We start from the raw sequence: 22,616 nt of genomic DNA, 5'->3' as shown, positions 1-22,616 counted from the left end.
AAAAGAAGATTGGATGCAAGATTAAATAGACCGAACATATCGAGGTAGTTTATTTAGAAAAATATCGAGGTTGAATAATAGGGATCGAGAAGAAAATTAAATGAGAATTTGTATTTTTTTTTTTTTTTGCTAAATTGTAAATGTCATTGCAAAGAATGAAGGTTTGGTTACATGTCAATGCAACCCAGTCTGCTTTTCAGCCATTCTGAGAGTTTAGAGGTGCAAAAAAGTTTTAAAAAACCCCCAAACCCCAAAGAGATCATGTTCAATCTTAACCAAACAATGGAAGCTCAAAACATGATACCAAACTAGAACAAAAGACTAACACTTTTATCTCCCCCTCCCAAGCACTTCTCATATCAAAGTAGCAACCATAGACAATGAGAGTAAAACCATAAGAGATGTTTAGTCAGGTCTCACCGAAGTGGCTCCAAGCAGGCATCGACGGCGACGGCTGGCTCCCATCCCGGAGCTCCGCTGGAGGAGGACGCTGGCCAACAAATCTCAAGCTTTCTCGGTGTTTGCTAACATGTAGAACCAACTTCGACGCCGTGTAACATGAAGAGCAGGCTACGGTCAAGCGCATACGGTCGATTTGGCTCTCTATCCGGCTACGCGACACAATGGATACAGCAACGACTTCAGGACACACACAAGCTTAGCACCGGAGCTTAGGAGGATGGAATTGAAGAACAGAAGAAGTAAGAGTACTCTTTGAAAGCAGACGGCTCAGGGTAGAAGAAGGCTTCGCCTTGAAGCAGGTGACATCGTAATAATGGGTTGTCCTCAAGACCCAGTAGAACAACGTCGGAAGCAAGAAGGCGTTACCAAGCTGAAACTAGAGACCACCACGGTTGTTGTCTTTTGAACTAAAGAAAGAGGTCCTCAATGGCTTACCTCACAGCCACTTTTCACTCAACAGAGAGGAGAAGCTCTACGGAGAACCTTGGAGAGACCTGATAGAATAACCGGCTGGAGCGAGATACAGGTGCGAGAACGGCGACGGTAGCGAAGCGTCTGGTGTTCCGGCTGTCTCGGATCTCAAAGTTGACCCAACTTCGAGCGCAATCGGTGACTAGCAGGAGACCCAAGGGCCCTAGGGTAATCCCGACTCCACTTGGTTCGCTGGCTCTCCAGAAGAACCAAAGACGACTTTGATATCTGACTATCTGGAGGAGAGCTCCAACAGATCCAGAGGCACCGCGCAAGGAGATAAGCTGAGCGAAGATCAACAGAGGGAAGAGGCATGGACAGGTGGGAGATTTATAGGGCCCTCTCGCAGCACCAGAAAGGCGCCGGAGAGGCTAGGAGAAGTCGGAGATCGTGATCTGAGAGAGATAGGGTTTGAGAGAAAAATTTGGGGGCGCGTTTGTTTTCGACGAATTTGTATTTTAGTAACTAAAATAAAATAGAACTAGCAGAAAAAGAGGAGGAACCCACTAGAATCACTAACTTCCTACTCCACAATCTCTCTTTCTCTTTGTAACCGCTTGTTTGTGCTTATTGGCTCATTTTCATCAAATCTCTTTTTGGGCTTATTCAACTACACAATTTTTATAATCTATCATCTTCTATGTTATTCATATTCACTAAGATGCATCTTTATACTGTTATACATAACTACGTTTTCTATGTATAAAAAGTAGGGCACATTTGTAAAATCAAAAGTTTCTTATATCTTCCTAGCAGCATGTTCCACGAAGTTTGTCTTTACAAAGTAGCTACGTGAAAATTCTCGCATAATATTATAGCATGAAAAATAATACATAACTTAGTAAAAAAACATAGTTTATATTTTGGAATATGATATATAATTTCAGTCTAGTATACATATATACTCCGCTTCCAGTGATTAAATAAATACAACTCCCCCAGCTAGATTATCTAATTTAATATATTCGGATGACGATGATGTTGATATTGGATTAGAATGCATACAATGGGAGATCTTATAATGTTAAAATGTTCTTATATTTAGTAATAGCGAATATCTTTGGAACATGTACACATGAACATAAATACAATGTAACATTGTGTGACAAGGAATGTTTGTTTATATGCATATTAAAATAACATAATTTAGTGAGTTTCTATCGAAAGATCATTTAGCTCTTTTTGCTAAAATATGTCTTTTGGGATCCCGAAGGGGATAACAATAGTATGAATTATATGACTACAATTCGTCTTCAGTACATAGTCTTTCTTGTTTTGATAGCAGAGATTGATCATAATATATATATATATATATATATATATATATATATATATATATATATATATATATATATATGACATATTTTCTCAAAATGTAATTCTCACTTTCTTAATATGTAGCGTTGCATTCAATTATCAAAATTGGATATCAATGGAACTAGAACAGCTTCCTCTAATCGGTTAACCTACCATAGTTAACTAGAATAAACTATTTCCGTTCTACCAGTTCAGCCAAAATATCCATTACATTATTTTGACAAATATGTAGACGACCAATAAGATAAACAAACGGCCTTTTTGCATATTAATCGTAAAATAAATGTTAAGAAAATGTCAATTATTATAAACATCTCAATCAAGTGTTATTTAATTGGGTTTGTTTGGTATTATCCTTAATTTTGTTGGTGGGTCAACATCCACTCCCTGCCATCACCTAAATCTCAATGCCACATTTCAGATTCCTTTCCTCTATTAGAAATTGTTAGATGTCTCCTTTGATTCTTATCTAGCTAATGTAGTCAACGAGCTTGCAAATCTGAATTTGTCATTGCTTTCTTCTTTAGTTTATGTCATTATAAATCCCTCAAGTTGAGAGTCTTTAAATGATTTTTCTTTAGTGACGGCTTTTTAAATGCTCTTTCTTTTTGTAGATGTATATTCACAGTTTAAGTTTACATGAATTCAATATTGGTTTGTCCAATGAAACAGTAGATTATCAAGCTCAGCACAATATCACAATCTTATTTGGATAATGGAAATTAGAATTCTTTGCGTATACATTTGGTGATTGGCAACAGTTCCTTTCCCAGACAGTAAAATGATAGAAAACTAGATTATCATTTAAAAATTGTTTCAATATACGGTACTAAGTAGAGCTGGGCAAATAAACCGAATCCGAAAATCCGAACCGAACCCGATCCGATAAAAATGAATCCGAACCGATCCGAACCCGATATAAATACCGAATGGATCATATTTTTCGGTATATTGGGTTATGGATATTATCCGAACCGAACCCGGACCTAAATGGATATCCGATAGAACCCGAAACATTTATAATAACAAAAAGAACTTCTACCAAATATGACCTTAATTCTTAATATGTATCCAAAATACTTTAAGATATTATTGAACTTCTAAAATAATTATCTATTACATGAAGGTTGATGGTGGAATGTAGCGGTTGAAGCCTAAAGTTTTTTTATTTTGGTTTTGTTTTCCTTAAATAGTGTTTCTCATTTCATGAGAACTTAGTTTTTGTTTTATGATTTCATTTATCTGGTTTTCTTTATATCACTAACTATGTTTATCTTTCGATTGATTTTGAATGATCACGTTTGATGTTTTTTCTTATTTTTGAATCGATTTTACTTATGTTTTGGCTATTAAAATATGTACAAATCATGTATTTTAAATCCGAAGAACCGATTTCATTTATGTTTTAGTTACAAAATAGGTACAAATCATGTATTTTTAAACCGAAGAACCGATTGGGACCCGAACCCGAAAGTACAATGGGTTATACCGGTTCTTTGAAGATTTACTTACCCCGACCCGAACCCGATATAACCCGAACCGGTCCCGAACCGAACTTTTATATAACCCGAATGGGGTTGATTTTGATAAAACCCGAAGAACCAAAATCCGAATGGATAAAACCGAAACCCGATTGGGACCCCGAATGTCCACGCCTAGTACTAAGTCAATCAATCACATTTAACAAAGCTATTTCTATTGTTCTAGTAATCATTTTTAAAAGTGTCAAAGTGACACTAGACTATAAATTACTCAAAACAGTGGAATTAAACCTGATCTGGCTCGGCCCAACTCTGATCTAATACCAGTAAACTAGTGTTTAGGCCTTGAAACAATATAAACAAGGGGTTATAGCCTACTTTCTGGTTACTATTTGTTGGTTTGGTTTAGGCCCAATACTCGCTCTAAGTGCTGCAATGGTACAAAGCTAGAAAAACAGAGCTACAAAATCGATAGAGAAACCGGTAAAAATTAATTGTGATGATGAAGTTGGTGCCTTGGTGGTAGTATTATGGTGGCAACGTTCTTTTTGATCTTTTTTGGAATTGGACCTCATAGAGAGTTATAAAACTATATTGCCGATTTAAAAAGAAAATTAGAGAGATAATTATTATGGTAAAAATTCCTCGGTTGTTTTTATTGATACAAAATCACACACAGAAAAAGAGACAGATGTTCTAATATTTAGTATTTGGAAGAGTAAAACCCACGCTAATTGTTATTAGTTTTTAATTATTATTGAGAGACAGATGTTATAGACTTAGAAATCAAATTTAACGTAGTGATTCCCACGTTCCACCTTCCTCCTAACCTTTTTCTTCATCACCACTCAATATCTGCAACATTCTTTGTAACGTACATGTAACTTCCCAACTTAAATATTTTTCTTATGTAACCAAGTTCGTTGCCGACCAATATTCCTTAGTCGCAAAACCTCTTTTCTTTATGTTCATCACATTGTCCGAAACTTATTGTTTTCTTTAGGAAAGAGCAGGAAGACTCGACCGTGTGAGAACAGATAGAGAGACTGAGAAGACGCCGCAAGCCCCAGCATTGGTGGTTTGGCGGTGGTCGAGTCGTCCTGGAGCTGTCTCGTTGTTTCTCGACGGCCGAGAAGGAAGAAACCGAGCGGCTAACCATGGAGATTGGTGGTCCAACCAATATCCAACACGTGGCTCACGTGACCTTTGATCGCTTCAACGGTTTCCTTGGCCTGCCTTCTGAGTTCGAGCCTGATGTCCCCAAAAAAGCTCCCAGTGCAAGGTTGAGATGACTTAGCTAGCTTTCTTGGTAGAGATATTAAATTTTGAATATAAATAAATATTTTATGATTAAATATTTTTCATAATTTATAACCAATCAAAATTCAGTAAACACAAATAATTTATTCAAAATCTACAATTTAAAAGTGAATTTTATAATTGTATTTTTTAAAACATTTTTTCTCTAAAATATGGATTACAAAAACGGAGGGAATATAAAATACTGAATAAGCCAACCGGTTACATGTTATTTGTGTGGCAGTGCAACAGTGTTTGGGGTTTCGACAGAGTCAATGCAGTTATCATATGATTCGAGGGGGAACTGTGTTCCTGTGATACTCTTGCTATTACAGAGTAGGCTATATGATCAAGGAGGCTTGCAGGTGAGTGAATGAAATATAATCAGTCCCGTTTTTTCTAATTTCGAAGCTGTTGAAAATTTGTATGCATCTCAGGTGGAAGGAATATTCAGAATAACAGGAGAGAACAGTGAGGAAGAGTACGTAAGGGAGCAGCTAAACAAAGGGTTGATACCTGATGGGATCGATGTTCATTGTCTAGCTGGACTTATCAAGGTCCCTTTTTCAAAAAACTCCTCTTATTTATCCTTCATTAGATGATGATGTGTGTGTTTATGTGTTCAGGCTTGGTTCAGAGAGCTACCGAGAGGGGTACTGGATCCTCTACCAGCGGGGCAAGTGATGCAGTGCGAGTCAGACGATGATTTTGTCAAGGTTGTGAGGCTCTTGCCTCAGACAGAAGCTTCTCTTCTCAATTGGGCAATCAATCTCATGGCTGATGTAGTTCAGTTTGAGCATGTTAACAAGATGAACTCTCGTAACCTTGCTTTAGTCTTTGCCCCTAACATGTCTAAGGTCAGTTTTTTTATTGAAATGATTTCTGATAAATGATACGCCTCTGTTATAAGTCCTATTCTTGAAATATCTTGGAATGAGTTTTTTGGGATTTAAGCAGTGTTTCCATATTGTTAAATATATTGGCTCTATTTGGACTTTTTTTTTTGTAGATGGCAGACCCGTTGACTGCATTGATGTATGCGGTTCAAGTGATGAAGTTGCTGAAGAGCCTCACAGAGAAAATCCTGGGAGAAAGGGGAGCCACGTCTTCTCATGTTGATAAGAGATGTAGCAATGAAGCCGAAGAAGGTGAGAAGGAAGAAAAAGATGGTGTGTACATAATTGAGAAAGAAGCGCCAGAGATAATAAGAGTCGTTGTTGATGGTTGATGAACACAAGGCATGATGCATGAAGATTGCGTTTGAAGGTTCTAGTACTTCTGATTCTAAGGGAGTTCTATAGCCACTCATTTGCAAACCGAACCCCATATACAAGTGTAACTGATGTTCTTTATTATATTTTGCGTCTTGGTTGCTTGTTAAAATATATTCGTGTATGTAACTTCTAGGTAATGTAGTTTGTTGTTGAATGATGATATGGTACAAGACTACTAATTCTATGGGATGATAAGCAAAATGTACATGTCTTTCTACTTATGGTAATATCATTTTCATTCCAACTCAAACCAAATTCCTAGCCTGTCCATTGGCAAGAAACCTACTATTGTTATCCATGTGTCGAACCAAAAAAAGATGCAGTTCGTATCTTAGTTTCCTTGGTATCTAAACAAATACAAAGATGAACCACTTGACGAATAAAATAGTACTCTTAGTTCTTGGACAAAAATCTCTTATGGACCGAATAGTCAAAAAAAAAATCTACAACATCCAAAAAAAATCTACATGGACCAATTAAAGGAAAATAACGATTTTGCCATTAATGAAAAAGTAATATGGGCCATTGGATCATAACATCTATGTTTTAATCTTGGCCATACAACTTAACACATGTCTCATTCTCTCTCTTTCTCTTTCTTTAATCTCAGCCACTCACATCCACACAATCTTCCTTATCTCATTCTCTCATTTGAGTTGGTAAAACTAGTATAACTCGTACAACTAAACATTTTAAAAAATTATATAATTAGTATAAAAATGTTATAATTTACACATGAAATTAACAAATAAATATTTTAATTGGTATATGATGACAAAAATGTCTTCTAATTTGTTTAAGATTTTTCAATTTTTTGTTATATTATTGTATTACACACTTAATTTTATATTATATATTTATACTTTTAAGGTTATTAACTATATTAGCCATATTTTTATGATAATCAAACATCGAACATATTTTACAAAGCTATGATGTGAAAATATTGGTACAGCCCTTACAACTAGACATATAAACAATATATATATATATATATATATATATATATATATAATTTTTATTATATATTAGACTAGTATTACTGGTATAACTAGTACAACTTCGACGTTTCAGAAATTAACAAAACCAATTTGGTATTTCATATGAGAAAAACAATCATATATCCCAGTTGGTATGTACTCATAAAGTTTCTCTTAATTTAATTTGAAGTTTTAGAAAAAAATATAAAAATTATTACACAATTCCATAAGTTTACATGATCTACCTTATACTTTTAATGTTTGTTGACTTGTTTGTCCACATAAGTTTTGGAAAACATACATGAAATGTAGTTGTACAAAATTGATGATTTCATTGTAACCGGGCAAAGACATGTAAACATAAATAAGTGGTACAACTGAAGTAAATGTATTTATTATGTGGTACAACTAATATTTTATGATTTCACTGTCAAAGTACAACTATGCACAAACTGGTACAACTCAAAAACTAGTACAACTATGTATAGAAGATATAACTAGAAAACTGGTACAACTACTTGTTATTTTATTTAATATTGCTTTAAATGTTCACCACGTTTTAAATGTGTATCATATTTTAAACATTGGGGTTGAACACATTATTAATACTGGTATAACTAGAACAACTATTCAAGTTCTGAAATTTAAATATTCAATTGGGTACTACATATGAAAAAACAATCAGCAGACCAAATTGGTAAGTGTTTAAGGCAATGCAACTCAAATGTTGCCACAATTAAACTAGTAATACTATTATTGTAGTTAAATCAGTTGTATCAGTCAGACTATTATTATCGCAATCCAAACACCAAACATGAATGCTTATACATCATTTTGAACTCTTGATGGTTTTTGTGTCATCTTCTGGAATATATTCTTCTAATCCTTTAATACTGCAAAAAATTTCGGTTTGACAATTGTCTTCTTTGGTTTTGAGAGCAAAAAGATAAAATGATTTTTTTCTGTAAATAGTACAACTGGTAAACACAACAAATTATTCAAATAAATATTATATAAAACAAAGTTTTAACATGTTTTGACAAACTCATGCATGGAAAAATTAGACCAACATTTTCATTGGTTCTACATCATCCTCTTCTATAACATTATTCGCTGAAAGCAAAAAACCTAATATAGCCATATTAGTTATAAAATTGTACTAGTTATAGTTGTTCTAATTATACTAGTTATACTCGTTGTAGTTGTACTAGTTATACTAGTTTCAGTTGTACTATGTGTACTAGTAGCACTTTGCGTTCTTCATTGTCAAAAAGTTTGTATTTAAAAGTGAGATTTAATTTTATATGAGAGAAAATGGATTGAGAATGATGAAGAATTGATCGATTTGGGATAAGAACAAAAATTCGTAAGGCTTGAAAATTTTTTTTTTTATTTTGATTTTGATTATGGAATGGAGAAATTTGTTAAAATAGAGATTTAAAATCTGGGTTTTTTTTTACGTTTGTGAATCCGGATGAAGTAAATGAAAACTGAATAATATGGAATGGATTAGATGAGTGGCACATAAGTTTGAGTTTGAGTTTGATTTTTAAGAAATGGTGATGAAAAATGGAGATGAAGAACGTAAAAATGATGTTGGAGAAGAAGGAGAGATTTGGGGGTCTAAGGATCCGGATTGGGTTGGGTCGGATTATTGGGTTTGGATAGGTAGTGGTTGGATTGGTAAATAAATATAAAGTTTCTGGGTTTTGAGAATTTTTTTGACTATTTTTCTATTTAAAATCAATTCAAAATAAAAATCAAAATACAAGAGGTCTTTTTTAGATTTTTTCTAGACCAAGTGGTCCATATCAGCATTTGATCCTTAGTTCTTGGCGGTTATTTAACTTTGACAGAAAGGTCGATATAGCGAGTAAACATCCAAGAAGCCAAGAAAACTTATGGTTCCAAAGAACCAAGAAGAGAGTGTAACATATCCCAAGTAGAATCTCAACTGCAGAAACCAGATCATGTCAGACTTCTGATAGAACAATATTTCATACCCGTACATGAACAATATCTCATTTCATCAAACCAAAATCCAAATATAGTTAATGTAGATAGAAATATTGAAATATTTTAGTGTAAAGGTTATATATAGTTAGATTTTAATCAAACATTTGTATTTAAAAAATTTGAATTTGTTTTTTATAACATCTTCGCTTATGGATTTCAAATCAATGTAACGTATTATATGAGTGGTGAGGTGAATGTGAAAAAGTAAAATTAAGATTCACAAAACTAAATATTAAGCTGGAATATCAAAAGTATTCCTAAAAGGAATTAAACAATGTTTGTTTGTTAGTTTTGTTGCTGAGATTTTTCTAAACTATTATCTAAAAACAACAAATGGTTTTCTTACCCAAGTTCAAATCAACTCAAGTGGATATTTCTTCATGATGGGAGAATATACCAAAGATGTCTTTGGGCCTTTAACGACAGGGCCCAAGCCCAAACTTGGTTTACGTTATCGTCTCCAATCCCCAAATCTCACCTTGCGTAAATCAGATTCTAGGGTAACCGAGCCAACTTCTAGCGTGTCCCAAATGTGAAATATCAAATCTCCTATGGTCTCTTAAAGTCTCTTAGGCTTCTATTTTATAATTCTTTTTTTGATTAAAATCTAAACTCCCAAATTAAATCCTTCCCGGTTATCAAAACTAAACCCTAACCCCTCCTATGAATTAATAAACCCATGGGCAAATATTTAAATTTTATACCTTTTAAATTCAAAAAAAAATATTTTAAAATCATTTTTAATCATATTTTGATGATTTTTTCGAAAATATGAAAAAAAACATTTTTGGATTTTTGAAATATTTTTATCAAACTGTATAAATCAAATAAAAAATATTAACGTTTCCATTTTAATTTTATGATTTTTCGTTTGACATATAAAATTAAAAGAACAAAAGGGTCCTGAGATATAGGGGCACGAGAGGAGATGATTCTCGTACTCTTAGGTCAATTCAAATCGGATCGCGAGATTTTCACCACATCTGATCTGAACTTAAGAAAGATGTCTCAGAACGGGAAGCTGATCCCACCAAACATGGATCAGAGCAGTACGAGGCTACTCAATCTCACAGTTCTCCAGCGAATCGATCCTTTCATCGAGGAGATCCTTATCACAGCAGCTCATGTCACCTTCTATGAATTCAACATTGAGATTAGTCAATGGGTAAGGATGTTGAAGGGTGATCGTATTATGTTTTGCTTTGTTACTGACTGATCTGTGTTTTGTTTTCAATCAGAGTCGTAAGGATGTTGAAGGGTCTTTGTTTGTTGTCAAAAGGTGAGTACTTTAGGTCTTCAACTATGTTTGATGTTCGCTTTTAATGTCTAAAACTTTATTTTGTTGTTTCAGAAATAAACAACAACCTCGGTTTCAGTTTATTGTAATGAATCGCCGGAACACAGGTCAGCCAGAGAAGCATCAACTTGCTGTTTTTGTTGTTGTCTTTTTCTTTAATTAGTTGCTTTCTCATTGATTTGGTTACATTCGTTTTGTCAGTGGTTTAGTTTGTCTAAAGCTAAGGGATAAGGTTACGGAAGGATTAGATCGTTAGTGAAATTTGGTTTTATATTGCTTAAGAATCTTGATTTTGTAATCATCAGTGTATTGTTAAATTTTTACCTGGACAGATAATCTGGTGGAAGATCTACTGGGAGATTTCGAGTATGAAGTCCAAGGTCCATATTTACTTTACCGTAACGCATCTCAAGAAGTAAATGGCATTTGGTTCTACAATGAACGTGAATGTGAGGAGGTTGCACGTCTTTTCGACAGGTACTTATACATAATACTTAGCCTTCCTTGTGTTTATTTCTATATATTCGTTGTGTCTTGGCCTGATGGTTCCTTGGCATGGGCAGATTAATTAGCGCATATTCCAAGGCAAACCAGAAGCCAAACACGTCATCGTCGAAAAGGTAAAGATCTTCTTCATCTTTAGACTTAGAAACTGCACCACTAGTTGTTTTTTAAGGATGTGGAAGGAAGCTAGATAATCTACATGTTCAGCTGGTAGATTTGAGTTTAATTTTTCTATGAACTGCAGCGAGTTTAGGGAACTGGAAGCTGTGCCTACAATGGCGGCTATGGATGGTCCTCTTGAACCATCTTTAACTGCAAGGGATGCGCCTAATGATCCTGCTTTTGTCAACTTCTTCAGCGTAAGTCTCTAAAGCTGTTGATACACACTCACTCACACTATCACCTTCATCATCATGTTATTGGCTTGACTGCAGTCAGCGATGACTCTTGGAAACGGGTCTGCAAGTGGACCAACATACCAATCATCAGCAACTCCTCTACAACCTCACCAACCCACCATTGCGTCTCCTGCACCTCTGCAATCATCCTCTCCTATTATGTCTCACTTTGAGAACAACCCTGATCTTATCAGCAGCAACAACTCCAACGTTCACACGGATCTGGTGACGCCTTCCTCGTTCTTTGCGCCCCCACGAACGATGACACAACCGCACCTCATTCCTGGTTCATCTATTCCCACTGCGCCTCCTCAGAACTTTAATGATGCCTCTCACCATCAGCGCCAGCATGGTACTCCGATGCTCCAGCCTTTCCCACCACCAACTCCACCACCATCGCTCGCTCCTTCATACAGTGTCCCGGTTATTAACAGAGACAAAGTCAAAGAAGCCCTTTTGAAGCTAGTTCAGGTTTGTTCTTCTTTTAAAACGTTCACTTGACTTTGAGCTATTTCCCAGACCTAACGAGTTGCTTCCGACAGGAGAATGAATTCATCGACATGGTGACCCGAGCTTTACAAAATGCACATCAACAATGAAGCTGAGCAGGGTTGGGCAGTGGGAACAGTGGCGGTTTGGTGTAGAATGTGTAGTTAAAACGTAGTTTAGTTCTCTTTGATACCTTTTGAACAAAAGTCTTGTCAGAACCTCGAACAGGCAGTTATAAAAGATACTTTGCATTGATCCTTTGTTTTTTTAACTCTTGAACATACTTTTTCATTTTGTTATTCTACTTTCAACCATTCATCTAGCTCTTTAAAACTTAGAATCAAGACCATCAAGAAACACTTTTGTCGACATCAATGTTTTTAAAACCGAACCGGATAATTTTTGTGTCATGGTTCAATATGGTCCAATCAGGTTTATCTGAGTTTAATAATTTTATTAAGAATAACTACATGGTTGAACCGGTTTTGAAAACACTGGTCGACATTGAATGTAACATCAAATATAGAGAACGAAAGAAAGCTTCATTTTGAGTCGCGCTATTACACAGAGAACCAAGAGAGAGTAAGATAATAAAGTACAGATGGAACAAGAGGGAATGATTTATTTCTTGAAGTAATCCTCGGTCCTGCCCTTAAATCCGATTTGTCCGAAGGTGAGGCAGATGAAGAGGCCCAAGTGCCAAGTGATCAGCCACAACCAGAACTGTGACGTGAGAGCTGGAGGAGTTGGGAAGTGAGCGAGCTCAGTTCCTATGCTCTCAAAGAAGAGACCCGTCAGGCTCTTCCCGTTTATCGCCGGAATGCTAGACGGAGCTAGCCATCCGACAAGCCCGAACCCCACCACGTTCAGATCTCTCCTCAGCCAGTTCCTCTCAAAGCTTTTATTATTATGTCACACAAATAAAACTATTGGTTGAGAAACAAGTTTTCTTTAGTTCAGTTAATATAAAGACTAAAGAGTAACATACCAAGTGAATCTTCCTCCTGATGCTCCGGCGACTTTCAGAGGGTTCTTTGCTCTTAATGTTGGTTTCAAAAAGGCTGAAAACATCACCAGAAATTACAAATCAATATGAATATTATATGTTTTAGTTCCATTATTCATATATGATCAAAAGAAAGACAAGAGTACATGAAGAGAGAGCTTTGGCCTTGATGGGAGAAACAGATGATCCTCCGAGACCTATCACTGTCGATGGAGCTGCAAATGTTGCTGCCATTTTTCTTCTTTGCTTCTTTCTCCCAGACCGATCTCCTTTGTTTTATTTCTAACATCCACAGAACATGAAATAGATTGGTTTTGTGGACGACAATAGAGATTTCGAGGATGGTTATCAGTCAATAGCTTTGTGACACCTCAGCATATTCTTTGATATTGTGGGTCCACCTCTTGGATAAGATAAATTCCAGATTTTTTTTAAAAAAATCTATCAAAATTTGTTTTTCTTAGTAGTTTGCATCTGAGAGTATACTGTATGTGAATATGTGATTAATCATAGTCATAATAAAATTGTAGGAATTATATAAATTTTAATATTCGTATTTTTTTTTAATTAACAATTATCATAAAGTTCATTGTGACAGTTAACAACTTAACATGTTGTCTTTTGGTCACATGATATTGTCTAACACCAATAACAATAATAATTTCGTTATTTTCTTGATTTTAGTAGAAAACAAATAAAAAAGAAATATATGGACATTATAAGTTGTTGATGTACTCGAGCAAATCTCTTTCCCTTGTATATTACTGAGAAGCTCGAAAGGAGAAAAAAATTGATGCATGATTAGGTTTCGTCATGTGCACTTTTCTATGTGACTCATTGCCATTTGCTTATAAATGCTTACTTGTTCTCATGCAACTGTGTTTAGGCTGGAGGAAAACGAAAAGCTTGTGTTGACTCCATTCGAAAAAAACCTCGAAATCTGGAGACAGCTTTGGCGAGTGCTTGAACGTAGTGACTTGGTAAGTCCCTGGCAAAGTAACCGTCTCATTAAACGTCTTTGTTTATTTAATCCTTCTCCTTTTTTTAGATTGTTATGATAGTTGATGCTAGCGATACACTCTTCTACCGTTGCCCTGATCTTGAGGTATTGCAACTTTAAACCCATCTGACACCGTATCCCTGATCCTTATCATTAACTTTCAAGATACATCCTGACACAGGCATATATGCTCGAGAGATCGATGAGCATAAGAAACTCATGCTTCTAGTTAACAATGCGGATATTTTACCTCCTTACGTCAGGTAAGCAACCCTCTTCTGATCAAGTGGTTTGACTTCTATATGGACTAGGGAGAAATGGGCAGAATATTTTCGCCTCAACAACATCCTCTTCGTCTTCTGGTCAGCCATGTCCGCTTCAGCTCTCCTCGAAGGGAAAATCATGAAAGAGCAATGGAGACAACCCGGTAACTTTCAAAAGACAGAAGATCCAGAAGTTGTGATATGCGGCATAGACAGAGCTCTTGGGACGGTTACAGTCTGAGGCTCAAGAGATCGTCAGAGCAAGAAACTCTAGAGCAGTGAGTGAGAGTGCTCTTGGGTCCCTATTTACATATACAAATTTTCAAAAAATTTGGGGGCCTGAGTCATATTTCATTAGGCTTCGCCCAGGACCGCCTCTGCACTTGGGACGATGAGTGAGGAGAAGGTGGAGGATACTAGGTGCTGAGATAGGTTCGGATGATGATGAGGAGGAAAGCGAGGAGGCTCCTGGTATTGATGATGTGTTGGATGATTTGAGCTCGTTTGATCTGGCAAATGGGCTTGCGTCTTCTAAGAAAGTGATGGTGAAGAAGGAGAAGGCGTCGCATAAGCAGCATAAGAAGCCGCAGAGGAAGAAGGATAGGGACTGGAGGGTTAAGAACGCAGAGGGTGGTGATGGTATGCCTCTGGTTAGAGTTTTTCAGAAACCTGCTAATACAGGGCCTCTCACTATGCGGTGATTAGTGTGACAAGTAACCAAAGTGTAGTCATCGTAGCAAAGATATTATGTTCCTAAGTTTATGTGATAGAGATGAGATGATGGTGTATTATCAGTCTAAGATACTTTTTTGTCAACAGATACTTAAAAAGTTTTTTTTAATAATATTTTTTAGAGTTTTGTTAATTCTAGTTATTTAAGGGCTTTTATACTGTAATTTTGCTTAATATAGATTATGGTTTTGATTAGTAACATGAGTTCTATTTGATTTATTTTGAATTATTGGTAAAATTGAATTTGAATCTACATTTCTGTTTGTTTTTATACTAAAATAGTTATCTCATGTATTTTTATAATTTGACAAAAAAACACTAATCAAATTTGTAAATTTACCACATAATCTATATCTAATCACATAAATTTTACTACAATTTACACCAAGTTTTAACATTTGTTATAATTCAACTCAGATACCATATATCTTCTATCAAATATTGAGTTATTGGCTTTAATTTCATCTCAGCAGTAAAAATTATTAGTTTCTTAAAAATAAAGTATAAATGAATATTCGAAATCAAAAAGTTTCATATAACAGAACAGAATATCTGTTATTTCCATTTATTGGTTTTAATTTCCCCAAACAAAATAATTGCGAGGGAGGAGGAAAGAGAAAAGAAACTCAATTAAAAAAAAAAAACAAAAAGAAGGAAGAGACGAATTTCATTTTCCCGGATTCCGCGAATGTCTGCTTCGTTTTAATTTCCCTGGAAAATAAAACTGTTTCTGTTTTTCCAATAAGGCCCGAGGATCCGCACCGTGGGAAAAGCTAGGGTTTCGATTTAGAGATGTTGATCAGAGACGCGGCTCTGTAGCTGTATCGATCGAAGCTAGATTTACTTTTTTTTTTTTTTTTTTTTTTGAAATTTAATTTCCTCATTAGGTTTGATAACAATAATGGATGAAGATTCGTCTATGCTCCCCGAGACCGATCAAGATCGGGACTCTCGCAGCCCCGACGAAGCCCAATCTCCGTTTCCTATGGAGAGGGAGGCGAATCGCGACGAATCGGATTCGGGATCGGCTCCCGAAGCGGCGAGTTCCCAGGAGCAGCCGCCGCAAGTCGTTGGCCCGAGGTGTGCGCCGACGTACTCGGTGGTGGATGCGTTGATGGATAAGAAGGAGGATGGGCCTGGGCCTAGGTGCGGCCACACGCTGACGGCGGTTCCGGCGGTTGGGGAGGAGGGGACGCCTGGTTATATTGGTCCTCGTCTTGTGTTGTTTGGTGGCGCCACGGCGCTTGAGGGTAACTCTGGTGGCACGGGGACTCCGACTTCGGCTACTCCAAGTGCTGGCATTCGTATGTCTCTCTTGTTATTTGTCTCGTTATGTTTAAAGTGAGCTTCGTGTAGTAGCTAGAAATAACATTGGATGTAGAATAGTATTAGCCAATGTTTAGAAATCACTGGTTGATGGTTATGCGCCTTATAAAGAATTGTTAGACCAATTTTTTTAAACGCCTAGACCTGATTTTTAGAACACTGGTATTAGCAGTACTTAGATCTTGGATCTATAATTCCATTAGTTCGCTTATAGATTATGTGTTCTAGTTCTTGCTGTTTTTTTGAGGTTTCCTAGACTTGCCCGGTTGTAATATATAGTTTGGGTGTTTTTTCATGTGCAGGCCTGGCTGGAGCAACTGCTGATGTTCATTGTTATGATGTCCTTTCTAATAAGTGGACTAGGTAATGATAAAATGTTTAGTTTTTTTTTTTTTCCTATATGTATATAAATGCATGAGATTTTTTTATAAGTCTGGATACCATTTGAATTGATGAAATGAGGTTACAGGCTTACACCATTTGGAGAACCACCAACCCCAAGAGCCGCACATGTTGCAACTGCAGTCGGGACCATGGTTGTTATTCAGGTAAGGGGAAAGCAATTATTATTATATTACGTTAATGATGTAAGCTTATCAATTGAAGATGATCATTTTAAGTCAGCTTTTGAAAGTGATTCTGAATTCTCTCTCTGGTACAGGGTGGAATTGGTCCTGCTGGTTTATCGGCCGAAGATCTTCACGTTCTTGATCTCACTCAGCAACGGCCACGATGGCATAGGTTTGTAAATAAACCCGCGACTAGTGGCTATCTCGGTTTAAAATGCATTTTATTAGCTTGTGTCGTGATATAGGCTATGTTCTCTTTCCAGGGTTGTTGTTCAGGGTCCTGGACCAGGACCGCGTTATGGACATGTCATGGCACTTGTGGGACAGAGGTATCTCATGGCAATTGGTGGAAATGATGGTATGCATTTTCAACGTTCGCTTATCTGATTATCTCAATATTTTATGTCGGAGCATTATATCCACCTTAAAGGTCCTCATTCTGAACTTTTTATTGAACCATTAGGAAAACGTCCACTCGCTGATGTATGGGCGTTGGATACTGCCGCCAAGCCTTATGAATGGCGTAAGTTGGAACCAGAAGGAGAAGGTCCACCTCCCTGCATGTAAGTTTGATTAGAATTCCTTTATAATTGTGTGATTTGCACTGGTGTACTAATGTTTTTGCTATTTGTGCGTTGTACCTAGGTATGCAACTGCAAGTGCGCGTTCCGATGGTCTTCTGCTCCTCTGTGGTGGAAGAGATGCAAATAGTGTGGTATGTGTGATTTTAGAATTTTGGCTTCTGCGTTGTTGTGAGATGTGAATTGGAAAGTATTATATTTCTTCCCAACTAAAAATTTAGGCGCAATGAAGAGGAGGATGTACCTCCTCTCCGAAAAATAAATTAAACAAGAGTTTGTGTTTAAACACAGTCTATAGTAGAACAAGCTTAACTTCTATCCCAGACTTTGTGAAACTTCTACGAAAGAAAACGAACTATAACTTCTATTGTCAACAAAGAAATGATATTAGCAGTTAGTTGTTTATTGATGACCTTTATTTTGAGAAGTTGTCAAATTTGGGTAGAGTGAAATTTGAAACTCAGTGAACTGCCTTGGTCTTGAATGCTTGATTTGTTTTTGTAATTGATAGCCTCTGGCCAGTGCATATGGACTTGCTAAGCACAGAGATGGACGTTGGGAATGGGCCATAGCCCCTGGTGTCTCACCATCTGCTAGATATCAGCATGCAGCAGTATGGATCCTTCTTACTCTATAGTTCTCTTATCTGGCCTCATCAGAATAATTAAATTGTTTGATGGCTTATCTAGGTATTTGTAAATGCAAGACTTCATGTGTCCGGTGGGGCACTTGGTGGTGGACGCATGGTTGAAGACTCATCCAGTGTTGCAGGTTAGTAAACAACGAGATGCACTCTGAATATCTGATCTGATGTTTGTGATGTTGGATGGTCGATGAGGGTATACTTATGTTTCCTTTGTAATAGGTGCACCATGTTTAGTCTTCGTTAGGCCATTGTTGAAATGTGTCTCACGTGTAAACGAGAACTGTATAGCGGAATATGCTGTCAATTTTTTGCCAGTTGAGGTTGTTTTGGCAGTAAAGTTATCACTGAAGGCTCTCATTTTTAGACGAGAGCTGTACATAATTTTTTTATACTAATGTGTGCACTGAGTGGATTTACAGTTCTCTGATTATTTAACCTATTGTCTTTGTACAGTCTTGGATACTGCAGCAGGTGTATGGTGTGATACGAAATCAGTTGTTACTAGTCCTAGAACTGGCAGGTACAGTGCCGATGCAGCTGGTGGTGATGCTTCTGTTGAGCTGACTAGGCGTTGTAGGCATGCTGCTGCTGCAGTTGGTGATTTGATATTTATCTATGGTGGTTTACGTGGAGGTAAGGAGAAAAGCTAGGCAAGACTTAATTCAATGTACCTAATTATGATCTGATAGTGTTAAGTTTCATAATTTCCTGCATGCTTCTCTATGAGGAGGACTGATTTCTATGATTGGATTTTTCACTGAATGTGGCACAATATACATCGTATGGCTGGTTTGTGACACTGTAGAATTACACTTCTTAACTAGGTGCTGTTTTTTTTGTTCAAATCTGAGAGATTATAACAGAATTTTTAGTTTTGGATTTCTCCAAAAGTTAGTTCCCTCCATCTTTTAATCTGTTGCACCTGTTCAATTTCAAAAGATGGCATCACAACAACTTAACTATCTATTTTTTTATACTTTAGGGGTGTTACTCGATGGTCTATTGGTTGCTGAGGATCTTTCGGCTGCGGAAACAACATATGCTGCTTCTCATGCTGCTGCAGCTGCAGCAACAAATTCGCCACCCGGTCGGTTACCTGGAAGATATGGTTTTTCAGATCAAAGAAATAGGGAGTTATCTGATTCAGCCGCTGATGGTGCCGTTGTGTTGGGAAGCCCTGTTGCACCCCCCGTAAATGGTGATATGTATACTGATATAAGCTCTGAAAATGCAGTACTTCCAGGAACTCGGTTAGCCAACTTCCTTAATATTGATTTATCTTGTGCTGTATTGTCAACACGGTGATGTTTGTAGTGACCTATCCAACACTACTTTGTAGGAGAACAAGCAAGGGTGTAGAGTATCTTGTTGAAGCATCAGCGGCAGAAGCTGAGGCGATCAGTGCTACGTTGGCTGCTGCCAAGGCACGGCAGGTCAATGGTGAAGTTGAGCTCCCAGATAGTGGTGGAGAAACTTCACCTAGTGGGACACCTACATTTTCGCTAAAGCCAGATTCTATGGGATCAACCGGTGGTACTCCCGCAGGAATTCGTCTTCATCATAGAGCCGTGAGTGCCGCCCTTATTGTTTTGAGTAACATCTAAAGTCTTTAAATATATAATTAACACCATGTTCCTTCAGTTACTAGTATTTCTTACCCAGGGTTTCGCGAGAAATGCATTTTTGGTCTATAATGGTTCTGCTACTATGTCATTAGGTGGTGGTTGCTGCAGAAACTGGTGGCGCCTTGGGTGGAATGGTTAGACAATTATCTATTGATCAGTTTGAAAATGAGGGACGACGTGTCAGTTATGGGACACCAGAAAGTGCAACTGCAGCAAGGAAATTATTAGATCGACAAATGTCAATCAATAGTGTTCCTAAGAAGGTAAAGATGTTTGTTCTCCACATGAAGTATTGCAATAAAATCTTGTGATCATCATAGACGTGGATTAAAAATTACAGTAATACATTCAGTAAAATTTATGATAAAAGGGTACACATTGTGAAACGATGCTTTCTTGGTGTGGCATTGATTAATCGTTTGGTTGCAATGATAAAAACTGAAAGTATATATATATATATATATATGTATATATAATCTCCTGGTTTGCGTATGTGAAGATTCCTTTACTTCTTCTATGTTGTTCAACTGGAAATTGGGTGTCTAATGTCTAAAGATTAACTTAGTAGTTGGCCAAGTGCCTATTCGGGGGTTCTAAAGAACTTTTTACTTATGTATTAATAGGTGATAGCTCATCTTCTGAAGCCTCGTGGGTGGAAGCCTCCAGTTCGACGCCAGTTTTTCCTAGATTGCAATGAAATCGCTGATCTTTGTGATAGTGCAGAACGTATCTTCTCAAATGAACCAACTGTATTACAACTTAAAGCTCCTATCAAAATATTTGGTGATCTGCATGGACAGTTTGGGGATCTTATGCGCCTTTTTGATGAATATGGTTCACCATCTACAGCTGGAGACATTTCGTAAGTGCACCTCTAAAAATTCTGACATCGTAGGCTGCTACTTCTTTCGTTTTTACTCTCTTTACTGGGACATTGCTCATTCTGTTGTATAATTGTCAGATACATCGATTACCTCTTCTTAGGGGACTATGTTGATCGGGGTCAACACAGTCTAGAAGTAATCTCCCTTCTTCTTGCGTTAAAGGTAACTCTAATCGTATTATGTTAGTTTTGACTTGCTTCAGGTGTTCTAGTTGCTAGACCGTAGAGGGTTTGACATTCTACTCTCGTTACTGCAGGTTGAGTACCAGCATAACGTACACTTAATTCGGGGAAACCATGAAGCTGCGGATATTAATGCCCTTTTTGGCTTCCGAATAGAGTGTATTGAGCGAATGGTAATGTATTCTACTTCTAAATCTCTCGTTTCCATTCCAATTTAGTTGTCTCACACTGTGGTTGCTTTGCAGGGTGAACGTGATGGAATCTGGGTGTGGCACCGAATAAACCGTTTATTTAATTGGCTACCTCTGGCTGCATCGATTGAGAAGAAAATTATATGTATGCATGGTGGTATTGGCCGTTCCATAAATCATGTGGAGCAGATAGAAAATATCCAACGTCCAATTACAATGGACGCTGGCTCCATTGTGCTCATGGATTTGTTATGGTCAGTACATGTCCGTTGTAGGTTGTTCTGGCTATTGTTTTTTGGTCGAAATCTTACTAGTTTTTTAATTTGGAATTTGTTAGGTCGGATCCAACTGAAAATGACAGTGTTGAAGGTTTAAGACCCAACGCTAGAGGCCCTGGATTGGTTACTTTTGGGGTGAGTAATTTTCCTTTGTTTCAGATTCATACGTTGTCTGAAAGTATGTTTTTTCTTCCTTGAATATAATCTAGTCTGCTCCCAGTAACTTACCGTATGAAGAAGTGTTAATTCCTTTTACATTTCTTTTTTACTTGTACTGTTATTGACCGAGACTTGGCAATTGCAGCCTGACCGTGTGATGGAGTTCTGCAACAATAATGATCTTCAGTTAATTGTACGTGCACACGAGTGCGTGATGGATGGGTTTGAGCGTTTTGCTCAGGGGCATTTGATAACGCTCTTTTCCGCTACAAACTATTGTGGTATGTGCATTGACTCACTAGTGACATAATCTGATCAGATAGCTTGATGTGATTTATAATGTTTGGCTAATAAACTTACACTAACCTCAGGTACTGCAAATAATGCTGGGGCTATCTTGGTACTGGGGAGAGATCTTGTAGTGGTTCCTAAGCTCATTCATCCGTTACCTCCAGCAATTTCATCAACTGAAACACCAGAAGGACATACAGAAGACACATGGATGCAGGTTGCTAGCTATTGCTTCACTTGCATCTAGCTATTGCTTCACTTGCATTCATAGTTTGACATGAACATTGGTACTTAGCATGGTATTGCCTTTTTTTTGTGCAGGAGCTGAACGCAAATAGACCAGCGACACCAACCAGAGGACGTCCACAAACAGCAAATGACAAAGGAGGTTCTTTGGCGTGGATGTAAGGTAGAGACGAAGAGGCACTCGTGCCACATACATAACCGCAACCAAAACACTTGTAACATCTGTGCCTTCTGGTGTTCCTCTTGTGGTTTTTGTACAGAAAAGATGAGCAGTAGACGAAAGGGTAGAGAAGTCAGTTTTGGTGGTGGTTTAGTAGTGATTTGTAGAGTTTTATTCGTTCGGGCTTGTTAGTCCTCTCTTTCAATATCTTGTTTTCTTTTTTTTTTCACTCTTATTGATTACCTTCTTCTTGTTTTGGTCTGTGGTATAGTTTCTTGGCGAGTGGGATATGAGTTGTTAGAATGGTAATGGTCGACATACATATCATCATCATCCGTATTAGGGTGTATAAGTTGAGGATTGGCTCTCTACTGTCTTTTTTTATTTATTCTGTATCAAGTAAACATTTGTGGTTTTTGTATTTTTTAAAAAACTTTCAGTTCATACATTTGTAACGTTTGTGTTTATAATATCATGAGACGAGGCGAT

The 22,616-nt window shown here is 37.0% G+C and overlaps 4 protein-coding genes and 1 long non-coding RNA gene across 5 annotated transcripts; 4 read left to right on the top strand and 1 right to left on the bottom strand.

Moving 5' to 3' along the window:
* The first annotated feature begins 4,639 nt into the window (after positions 1 to 4,639).
* On the top strand, positions 4,640 to 6,485 carry LOC106420044 (rho GTPase-activating protein 5). Its single transcript, XM_013860879.3, has 5 exons — positions 4,640 to 5,013; positions 5,275 to 5,395; positions 5,468 to 5,587; positions 5,657 to 5,887; positions 6,040 to 6,485. The coding sequence occupies exons 1-5, from the start codon at positions 4,889 to 4,891 to the stop codon at positions 6,256 to 6,258; spliced, it is 816 nt and encodes a 271-aa protein (XP_013716333.2). The 5' UTR covers positions 4,640 to 4,888; the 3' UTR covers positions 6,259 to 6,485.
* A 3,711-nt stretch (positions 6,486 to 10,196) lies between these two features.
* On the top strand, positions 10,197 to 12,243 carry LOC125578615 (mRNA-decapping enzyme-like protein). The gene is made up of 8 exons (XM_048741889.1): positions 10,197 to 10,465; positions 10,539 to 10,579; positions 10,652 to 10,704; positions 10,930 to 11,074; positions 11,161 to 11,217; positions 11,346 to 11,460; positions 11,536 to 11,970; positions 12,042 to 12,243. Exons 1-8 carry the CDS (start codon positions 10,229 to 10,231, stop codon positions 12,096 to 12,098), a joined length of 1,140 nt encoding a protein of 379 aa, XP_048597846.1. The 5' UTR covers positions 10,197 to 10,228; the 3' UTR covers positions 12,099 to 12,243.
* Positions 12,244 to 12,511: 268 nt separating this feature from the next.
* On the bottom strand, positions 12,512 to 13,360 carry LOC125578616 (photosystem I subunit O-like). The gene is made up of 3 exons (XM_048741890.1): positions 13,141 to 13,360; positions 12,977 to 13,049; positions 12,512 to 12,886 (listed from the first exon to the last, which is right to left on the bottom strand). Exons 1-3 carry the CDS (start codon positions 13,226 to 13,228, stop codon positions 12,610 to 12,612), a joined length of 438 nt encoding a protein of 145 aa, XP_048597847.1. The 5' UTR covers positions 13,229 to 13,360; the 3' UTR covers positions 12,512 to 12,609.
* A 355-nt stretch (positions 13,361 to 13,715) lies between these two features.
* Positions 13,716 to 15,122, top strand: LOC125578617. Its single transcript, XR_007316730.1, has 4 exons — positions 13,716 to 13,799; positions 13,881 to 13,974; positions 14,043 to 14,099; positions 14,176 to 15,122. It is a non-coding gene; the product is annotated as an uncharacterized LOC125578617 (long non-coding RNA).
* Positions 15,123 to 15,607: 485 nt separating this feature from the next.
* On the top strand, positions 15,608 to 22,575 carry LOC106420123 (serine/threonine-protein phosphatase BSL2). Its single transcript, XM_048741886.1, has 21 exons — positions 15,608 to 16,293; positions 16,618 to 16,678; positions 16,785 to 16,863; positions 16,977 to 17,056; positions 17,148 to 17,242; positions 17,348 to 17,447; positions 17,530 to 17,599; positions 17,977 to 18,078; positions 18,155 to 18,236; positions 18,565 to 18,744; positions 19,094 to 19,361; positions 19,451 to 19,679; positions 19,829 to 19,999; positions 20,360 to 20,598; positions 20,698 to 20,782; positions 20,877 to 20,975; positions 21,048 to 21,247; positions 21,331 to 21,406; positions 21,576 to 21,711; positions 21,802 to 21,938; positions 22,043 to 22,575. The coding sequence occupies exons 1-21, from the start codon at positions 15,891 to 15,893 to the stop codon at positions 22,127 to 22,129; spliced, it is 2,979 nt and encodes a 992-aa protein (XP_048597843.1). The 5' UTR covers positions 15,608 to 15,890; the 3' UTR covers positions 22,130 to 22,575.
* The last annotated feature ends 41 nt before the right edge of the window (positions 22,576 to 22,616 follow it).

Source organism: Brassica napus, chromosome A9 (assembly GCF_020379485.1).
Source record: "Brassica napus cultivar Da-Ae chromosome A9, Da-Ae, whole genome shotgun sequence".
In the NCBI taxonomy this organism is placed as follows: domain Eukaryota; kingdom Viridiplantae; phylum Streptophyta; class Magnoliopsida; order Brassicales; family Brassicaceae; genus Brassica; species Brassica napus.
This window is presented reverse-complemented; position numbering and strand designations above follow the sequence as displayed.